This window comes from Triticum urartu, chromosome 5A (genome assembly GCF_056163025.1).
Source record: "Triticum urartu cultivar PI428250 chromosome 5A, HENAU_Tu73, whole genome shotgun sequence".
NCBI lineage: Eukaryota > Viridiplantae > Streptophyta > Magnoliopsida > Poales > Poaceae > Triticum > Triticum urartu.
In genome coordinates this window covers 489633202-489642630 of record NC_141877.1, presented here as the reverse complement: position 1 = coordinate 489642630, position 9429 = coordinate 489633202, and the positions used below count along the sequence as shown (strand labels likewise).

At 49.4% G+C, this 9429-nt stretch overlaps 1 protein-coding gene across 3 annotated transcripts; it reads left to right on the top strand.

Moving 5' to 3' along the window:
• The first annotated feature begins 1093 nt into the window (after positions 1 to 1093).
• On the top strand, positions 1094 to 7109 carry LOC125509995 (uncharacterized). 3 transcript variants are annotated; one of them, XM_087521337.1, is made up of 16 exons: positions 1094 to 1418; positions 1990 to 2061; positions 2182 to 2298; positions 2682 to 2738; positions 2829 to 2899; positions 3342 to 3441; positions 3553 to 3623; positions 3702 to 3802; positions 3910 to 4013; positions 4111 to 4164; positions 4268 to 4323; positions 4458 to 4496; positions 4592 to 4921; positions 5006 to 5076; positions 5195 to 5329; positions 5437 to 7109. In XM_087521337.1, exons 2-16 carry the CDS (start codon positions 2032 to 2034, stop codon positions 6936 to 6938), a joined length of 2838 nt encoding a protein of 945 aa, XP_087377463.1. In that variant the 5' UTR covers positions 1094 to 1418; positions 1990 to 2031; the 3' UTR covers positions 6939 to 7109. The 3 variants fall into 3 exon arrangements, with proteins under 3 accessions (XP_087377463.1, XP_087377464.1, XP_087377465.1); XM_087521338.1 differs by having other exon boundaries at positions 1094 to 1440; XM_087521339.1 differs by lacking the exons at positions 1094 to 1418; positions 1990 to 2061; positions 3342 to 3441 and having other exon boundaries at positions 2224 to 2298.
• Positions 7110 to 9429: the final 2320 nt, after the last annotated feature.

Below are 9429 nucleotides of genomic sequence, written 5' to 3'. Positions count from 1 at the left end.
TCCAACACCTCCGCTGGCCCAAAAGAGCGACGAAACAAGATGTTCCAGTGACCATTTTGGTCCGCCTCGGAGACCAACAGCAGCGGGTTAACGCAAATGGCAATCAGGTTTGGAAACCTCGTACATAATGGGGCTCCACCCACCGAAGAATCAAGCCAAAACATCGTTCCCTCGCCATTGAAAACAAAGAATGAAAGCCCCAGGCGAATCTCATGTTTGATCTTCTGGATGGACTTTCAAAACTGGGAACCCTCCGAGCGTGAACACGCAAGGAACGGCAAGCCCCGAAAGTATTTTGCCTCTATAAGCTGTAGCCAAAGGACCCCCCCTCCCCTCAAATGATCCGCCAAACCCACCTAAGCACGAGTGCTATATTCATGCGACAGGAAAGCAAGGATGCCTAGCCTCCCAGGTCCTTTGGCAAGGAGATGTCTGCCCACTTCACCATGTGGTATTTTTGTCGGTCGTTCATCGCTTGCCAAAAGAACCGAGAGGGTACTCCATTGTATCCAAGGATTTTCACCAGTTAGGGCTTCATTGCCCTCATTTTAAGCTCCTTTTGGAAGAGGCAAGACAGGACATTGCAAATATTTAGCAATAACTATGCAGGTGGAGCCAAACAAAGTAGATCTGCAATCTTCTGCAGGCTGAGGTCAGATGTTACATTATTTATGCATCTACAAGTTTTTCGTTGTACTACAGTGTTTTCAATGTCAATGAGCACATGGGCAAGATGTTGATATGCAAACGTACGCTGCTACCAAGACGTTACCCCAACTCAAGTTGCAAAACAGCATCTCTAGCCTCATTGTTTTGTTTTAAAAGGACGAGCTTCTTGGTTAGCTGTCGACATCATGAATACATTACATTTTAGAGCTAGAGGTTGCTTTCTGCATCGGATTTATATCTTGAAGACTTGATGTAACAAACCTGCATGCTCTTGTAGAGGCTCACCTGCAAAAAGGAGGGGGGGGGGGGGGGGGGGTGATTGGCGAAGCGATTAACGTCTTTGTCCTGCTAGCTATCCGTTTGCTTTTGAGCATCCACTTTACATATTGCTACCATACAAGGATCCAACTCCTTTATACTCATATGGCTAAGACAATAAAAGGCTACCCAACAAATAACAATTGACTGCGAGGTTTTTGATTGGCAGCCTCAATGGCTAGTGTCCTTGGCACTAATCTGTGCCCATGTGACTTCTTATCATTAACAAAAGGGGGCAAAAAGGACAGTTCAACCATCCTGACGCACAAGGATAAAAAATAAATTTGTTGTTTTGTAGGATAATAAGACCTCGTGTTGGGCATTGCGTTGAGTAACTGAGTCCTATAAGGACAAGCCGAGGATCTCCTGAAGGAGCCAAGCAAGCAATGCAGATGCAGCTGGTGTGGTAGAGTGGAAGCATTCAGATCCAGGTACTGCTGGCCTTCTCCCTTGGTTAGTCCTCTACCTCTGTATGGTTTCTTGCATTGGCGCTTGAAAGTTGGATGCAGGAAGACATGAGTTTTAGTGCCGGGATATTTCTGCAACTGAATCTAGCAATGACTGTGTTTTTCCACATCTTTCTTCGTTTTTCTTTCTGAAATAAAGGGCTATGAAACTTGCATTGATGATTTGCACAAGGGGTGGATACAGTGGTCATCATCTGTTCCATAATGATGTTCCAATAAACATGTCACATTAAACAAAGATGTGATGTCCCTAGAAAAGCTTATTTAGGGTAAAGAGAGGGACAGCAATAATGCGGATGATGGAGACAAAAGGAGTAGCGAGGAAAATGGAATTTTTCCAGGAAACATGGGGTCCGTCCAACCCATAGATTTTTGCGTTGCATCGCCAGCGCTTCGTTTTCATTTTCTTTTCTGTCTTATAAGTGGAGATCGTTATACTCGATCGCGACTCAGCTCCTTTTTCCAAGAACTGTTTGTGGCTCTCTCCTTATAAGTTCTAACCATGCATATGTCTGTTGCCTACACATCCAAATAGCTGATCTGCTTCAACCCAAACGGTGTCTGTACTGTAACCAAGATGGGAAGTGCAGGTTTAGAGCAAACAAAGGTGAGGGCAAGCTTTTTTGGATCAAGGCTTTTTTCTAGAAATGCTTCTGTCCGTACTGTCTGTGCCTTTATCAGCAAACTAAACTGGCACTAATGGGTTCTGTATTTTTTTCCACTTTAGGCACGCTTGCACATCAATTGTGCACAACCAGCGACAAGAACCTGGCAGAGGAAATTTGATGATGAAGGCAAGAAGATCGAACAGTTTAGCATGACCATGAATGACATGATATCAATCGTACGTATTTGAACATACTTTATAGCTCCGAGGTTTCTGTTTTGAGCATATTCTGAAGAATATGAAAGGTTCAAAATTATCAAAATGGTAGAGTATTTTAAACATGACTAGCTCATTCGTTTCAAAAGAAGGCGATGCAAAAAAAAAAGGTTCAAAATTATCAAATACAATACTCTGTTTTGAGAACTCTCCCATACTGTTCACTTTGCAAGACCTGATGGCATTTGGCAATGATACATGCTGCATATGGCTTGCTCAGCCATGCCAGCAAGCAACTGACGACAGATGAAACAACACTGTTGTTTGCTTTGAGCAACGGGTACTACATATGTTATTCCTCTGTGAACTTAATACTAAACAAATTCTTGTTGGTGGTCTTTCAGATACCTCTGATTCTCAAGGGACTGATGGTAAATGCCGATCAAATGGGAAAAGGCCGGGTGAGTGCTGAACATATATAAATATACCATTGACTAAATTTAATCTGCCTTGTCATGGAACTTAACGAAAATTTCTTCATTTTTGCGAAGGATATACAATATGACCCATTCAGGAAATGGATGGACAACTGCTACCGTGGCCTACCCATTGGTGGCCTTGGGTAAGTTTCTGCCTTTTCTTTGCAGAATCTGAATTAGCTAAGTTCACTGCCAATCAGGTACATATAGGCTTTTTTATGACCTTGAAACTTGCCATGGTGGTTTTTTTTCTTCTTTTTTTCCGAAAAGGAGGAATACCCCCGACCTCTGCATCAAGCGATGCACACAGCCATTTATTTAATCAAATGTAGTGTCAAAATACGAGTATCATCTCAAGTACGAAAACAAAAGCGAAAAAAGTAGAAAAGTCGCCACAACCGGCAAAAATAGGACACAATGACTAAACACCTATCCTATTGCTGGACCGCCATCCAAGCCGGCAAAAGTCTAGGCTTTTTTATCACCTTCAAACTCGCCATGGCGGTTTTTAACCCAAACATGTTCTCTATATCTGATTGACTCTAGATGCTACATGCCTGTTCTCAAAACACATCCTCTTATCAGTGCAGGAAGCATTGGGAGAAGCTACAGAGGATACTTTCAGCATTTTCAGATATTCCCAGCGTTATATGAAGAAAAACCTATCCTTGCAAACCAATTTTCAGTAACTATACTTAACTCTTCCATTTCCCAATTGGCAATTCCTAGTGTCACTCTTATAATAAGTCTTAACTGTAAAGAACATGTAAATGATTGCCACTACTCACTTGTCTAGGCGTTCGTCTCGCGTCCCAACGGAAAGAGCTACTCGACGGTGTTGTCTGCACCGACTGCTGATGCCCTCAAGTAAGCTGTGGATCTCGACAAGGTTATTTCTGCCCATTCAGATAGAGCAGAGATATCATTCATTGTGCATACTTGCAGGGGAGTCGATAAGGCCACTATTGGATCTTGGGACTGGAAGCTTAAGGAGAAAAACTGTACTTATCATGCCTTGTTTCCAAGATCTTGGACAGTTTATGATGGTAAATTCCAAGATTTTGTATGCTCTCTTATGTTTTACTTTACCTGATAGATACATGTACTAACTGAAGATTTCTGTGGTACACCATGTATACTAATTGCCATGTAGGTGAGCCTGACCCTGAAATCAAGATCACCTGCCGTCAGATATCGCCGATCATCCCTCACAACTACAAGGAGAGCAGCTTCCCTGTTGCAGTTTTCACTTTTACGGTACATTTTCTTCTTGAGCAACTTAATCCAATAACACCACATGTACTTTCCATGTTGCAGCTCAGCACTTAGTTATGATTGATTTGTCTTGCTGCAGGTGCAAAATTCTGGGAGAACACCTGCAGATGTAACATTGCTCTTCACATGGGCTGTAAGTGCAATAAGCCAACACGTTGCCATTTTATCACGAAGATTAGAAAAAAAAACACCTTATCAGTGAGTGAAGACCTAATATCTATTTGTTCATCCTCTAGAATTCAGTTGGTGGGAGATCAGAGCTGACTGGAAATCACACCAACTCCAAGATGATGTAATGAGCGTCAAATTATTTTTGATTTTCCGCACACTTTGTGTTTCATGCCATGCATGCAGCAGCAATCTAATCTCTCTGACTGACGACCTTAATTATTGGTTGTTGCCATTCTGTTTTTTGTTCTTGCACAGAGAGCGTGATGGTGTGCGCGGCGTTCTTCTCCATCACAGGTGTGTTAAACATTTCGTCTTGCAAAACCTGAAATGATACAGATGAACTGCAAGCGTAACAGGAAACTTGGGATGGCTGGCACCAAATGATGTAGGACTGCGGATGGGCACCCGCTGGTGACGTTCGCCATTGCGTCTCAAGAAACGGAGGACGTTCGCGTCACGGACTGCCCTTTCTTCACGATGGGATCGTCGGAGTCAAGCGACTTCACGGCCAAGGACATGTGGCAGGAGATCAAACAACATGGTTCCTTCAGCGAAACCCGCACCGGCAAAGAGCCGAGGGTGTCGAAGCCCGGATCATCCATCGGAGCGGCCGTCGCCGCGGCCACGACGGTGCCGGCAGGGGGGAGCCGCGTGGTGTCGTTTGCTCTGTCGTGGTCGTGCCCCGAGGTGAAGTTCACAGACGGGAAAACGTATCACAGGTGATCTAAACGATCTTATATTTCTTTACAGAGGTAGTAGCTGTTTGTTTTTCATTGTGATAACTGACAAGCTTTTTGGAGCAGGAGGTACACCAAGTTCTGTGGCTTGGATCGAGATGCTGCTGCAGAGAGCTTGGCTCATGATGCTCTTCTTGGTAAGCTAGCCCTGGTGATTGTTTTGTTGGACACACAGGGGCCGGGGAAACGAAACGACATTGGTTTTGATTCTGATGATGCTCATTTGATATTCCTTCCTTCCTTGTGTGAGTGTAGAACACATGGAGTGGGAGTCGAAAATCCAAGAGTGGCAGACGCCTATTCTGCAGGACAAAAGGCTGCCCGAATGGTATCCGGTTGCATTGTTCAACGAACTCTACTATCTGATCGCTGGAGGCACCATATGGACAGGTATCTCCATCACCATCAGCAAGTATATTATGATCTGCATGCCGTGCAGAATAGAATTCGATCGTACCACGGAGCTGAGAACAAATCTCTGGCAAATGTCGTCACAGATGGACGGCCTCCCAGGATGAGCGTTGCCTCATCAGGGACGGGCACCCAAGACCCATTCTCCCTCGACGTGTTCCGCCGCACAGACCTGCAAGGCAGTGGCACCCCGGTCCCGGTGGTGGACGGCGTCCTGGGCGAGATGACGTCCGTGACGGAGCGCCTGCGGTCGGCGGCGGCGTTCGGGGCGACGCTGCTCGGCGACGGCGAGGAGAACGTGGGGCAGTTCTTGTACCTGGAGTCGATGGAGTACCACATGTGGAACACCTACGACGTGCACTTCTACGCCTCCTTCGCGCTGCTCTCCCTCTTCCCGGAGATCGAGCTGAGCCTCCAGCGCGACTTCGCCCGCGCCGTCCTCCTCCACGACCCTCGTCCCATGCGCACCCTCAACGATGGCAAGACCGTGCCGCGCAAGGTCCTCGGCTCGGTGCCGCACGACGTCGGGCTCAACGACCCGTGGTTCGAGCTCAACGCCTACATGCTCCACGACCCGTCGCGCTGGAAGGACCTCAACCCCAAGTTCGTGATGCAGGTCTACCGGGCCGTCGTCGCCACGGGCAACGTCGCCTTCGCCAGGGCGGCGTGGCCGGCGGTGTACCTGGCCATGGCGTACATGGACCAGTTCGACCGGGACCGGGACGGCATGGTCGAGAACGAGGGCCGCCCCGACCAGACCTACGACCTGTGGTCCGTGTCCGGGGTCAGCGCCTACACCGGCGGGATCTGGGTCGCGGCGCTGCAGGCCGCCGCTGCCATGGCGCGCATCGTCGGCGACGGCGACGCCGAGCTCTACTTCCGTGCGCGGTACCGCATGGCGAGGCGCGTGTACGACGAGGAGCTCTGGAACGGCGCCTACTTCAGCTACGACAACAGCGGCGGCAAGACGAGCTCCTCCATCATGGCCGACCAGCTCGCCGGGCAGTGGTACGCTCGCGCGTGCGGCCTGGAGCCGGTGGTGGAGGAGGAGAAGGCCCGGAGCGCGCTGGGGACGGTGCTGGACTACAACGTCATGCGGGTGAAGGGCGGGACGGTCGGTGCGGTGAACGGGATGCGGCCGGACGGCAGCATCGACATGTCGTCGACGCAGTCCAAGGAGATATGGCCCGGCACGACCTACGCGGTGGCGGCCGCCATGATCCACGAGGGCATGCTGGAGGCCGGCTTCCGGACGGCCAAGGGCGCCCACGACGCCAGCTGGTCCAAGGACGGCTTCGGCTACGCGTTCCAGACGCCGGAGGCTTGGACGGCAGAGGGCGGCTACCGCGGGCTGCACTACATGCGGCCCCTCTCCATCTGGGCGATGCAATGGGCGCTGTCGCCGCCGGAGCTCCACAAGGACCTGGGGGTCGGGCCGGTGCCCTCGCCGGGGGACGCCTCAGTTGGACATGACAAGTTCGATAAGGTGGCGAGCATGCTGAGGTTGCCTGAGGAAGAGCAACACAAGGGATTCCTCCGGGCTCTCTACCAGATTCTCCGGCAGGTGGTGCTCCCGGCATCGGCATGACACCTCCAGCTCTGACATGCATGATGCTGGATTAATATTTTTTTAGATTAAAGACACTAGGGGCGTCCGGCTTTAATAAATTAATAAACGTAACAACCATAATCAACACACACGAGCACGAAGGCTCTGGCCACAGACACGAAATCTAGAGGGTTCAGTGGTCAGAGGATTAATAAATTAGTTCGTTGATTTGACAGAAGTCCGTGCAAGACTGGCAGCGCTGTTGGATGCTCTGAATATATAAGAGCATCTTCAACAGCCGCGCCAAACTAGCGCCGCGCCGTAAAATTACCTGTTTTAGCGCGCGCGCAACCGGTATAGTTGCTTCAGCGCGCGCGGCATATGTAGTTCAGCGCGTGGGCCGAAACTCAATCGCGCGCCACTTATTTGCTGCGCCCGCTCCCGCGCGCTGGACTCTCGCGCGCTCGCTCGCAACTCCCACCCCCCCATCCAGCCATGCCGCCGCCGCCGACCACGCCACCCGGCGACCATTTTGAATGCTTCCCCGACCTATCCCGCCCCGCGGCGGCTTCTCCGGCCCCTCCTCTAGTCCCGCCGCCCCTCGCGCGCGTCCGTCCTCCGACGAACAGCGCCGGCGCGCTCGCTGCCGCTCGGCGCCCGCAAGGTGTTCGACAAAACGCCTAGAAGGTATGTATTGCTCAAAAGCCATGAATTTCGTGCATGTTGATTGTAGTTTTTATAGCATAGTATTGAACATTGTAGATGAGTTCGTCGTATGATTCTTCTGAAGAAGAATTTGATATGGAAGAGGAGGAGGATCTTGCAATGATCCTAGCTATGCATATCAATAAAAAACCAAAGCACTGTGGTTCGGTTATGGGTCGGCAGGAAATTTGGAGGGATAGGATCGATGCCCACAACAGATTGATCAGGCATTATTTTACGGAGAATCCCACATACCCCGAGTCGTATTTTCGTCGTCGGTTTAGGATGAGCACCGAGTTGTTCAGACGCATTGCAGAGAAACTAGCGAGCCATGACCGCTTTTTTCAGCAAAGAAGGAATGCAGCCGGAGAGCTCGGGCATAACACTTTTCAGAAGGTGACAGCCGCTTTGCGTATGTTGGCATACGGTATATCGGCTGATCTAGTTGATGATCACTTGGCTATGGGTGAGAGCCAAGCCATCATGTGTGTCAAGCGCTTCGCAGTCGGAATTGTGCAAGTGTTTGGCGAGGAGTATTTGAGATCTCCCAATGCTGAAGACGCCGCAAGGCTATTGGCGATGAACAAAGCTCGCAGCTTTCCTGGCATGCTTGGCTCAATAGATTGCATGCATTGGAGTTGGAAGAATTGTCCAAAGACATGGCATGGGCAATTCCATGGTCAAAAAAAGGGTTCTACTATAATCCTTGAAGCAGTGGCCGATCAAGAGACTTGGATTTGGCATGCATTCTTTGGAATGCCTGGATCTTTGAATGACATCAATGTTGTCAACCGGTCACCACTGATGAATAAGATTGCAAATGGTGAGTTGCCACCGGTGCAGTTTGTAGCAAATGGACGTACATACAACTATGGCTATTATCTAGCAGATGGCATCTATCCAAAGTGGCATACCTTTGTCAAGCCGTTGAAAAAGCTAGAAGGTAAGAAAAATCTTGATTTCCATAATGCTCACGCGGCGACTAGAAAAGATGTGGAGAGAGCTTTTAGGATTTTGCAAGCACAATTTGCTATTGTAAAAGGACCGACTAGATTTTGGGACTAGAAAATGCTTTGGTACATCATGCACGCTTGTGTGATCATGCATAACATGATTATCGAGAATGAGCGTGGCCAAGATGTAGATTACTCTCAGTATGAGCTCTTGGGACACCCCGTGCGAGTGCGACGGAGGGCTGAAAGGGTGGCCCGTTTTGTTGCCTCCTATCATGCCATTCGACGTCCCGCAGCGCATAATGATCTTCAGAAGGATCTCATTGAGGAGTGATGGGCATGGAATGGACGACAAAGAGCATTATGATTTGTGCTTTAGATATTGTATTGTTGAACTATTTGTTGTGTTTATTGCATTATTTGTTGTATTGAACGATAAACTATTTGTTTGAGTTGTAATAACAAAATTGAACTATTTATTTTGATTTATTTTTGTTTGTGTTTGATCTTTTTGCTTCTGTTCTGGAATGCATATGTTGTTTGTGCGAGAGTCGCGCGCGCTGCTGGAGCGGCGCGCGCTGTTTTTTAGCGCGGCTGCTGGAGCCAGCGCTGTGCGCCGCGTCAAATCAGGCGATGGGCGCGCAGCAAAGCAGTTTTTTGCGCGCGGCCGTTCGGCGCATCTCCAACAGGCGCACTAAACAAGTGCCGCGGCGCAAATTTAGCCAGTTTAGCGAGCGCGCAACCTGGCGGGTGGCTCCAGCGGGCGCGCAATAACCACGCACGCGCTATAAGGAGTTGGGCGTGCGGTCGGATTCGCTGTCTCGCGCGGTGTATTTGGGGCGCCCGCTTCCGCGCAGGGCACACTCGAGCGC

Bases quoted from the DNA above. Each gene is read 5' to 3' on its own strand.
- LOC125509995 (XM_087521337.1), top strand. From the start codon at position 2,032: ATGGGAAGTGCAGGTTTAGAGCAAACAAAG. The intron at 2,299-2,681 runs GTACGTATTTGA...GTGGTCTTTCAG, and splicing joins TGAATGACATGATATCAATC to ATACCTCTGATTCTCAAGGG. The intron at 3,442-3,552 runs GTAACTATACTT...TCACTTGTCTAG, and splicing joins TCCTTGCAAACCAATTTTCA to GCGTTCGTCTCGCGTCCCAA.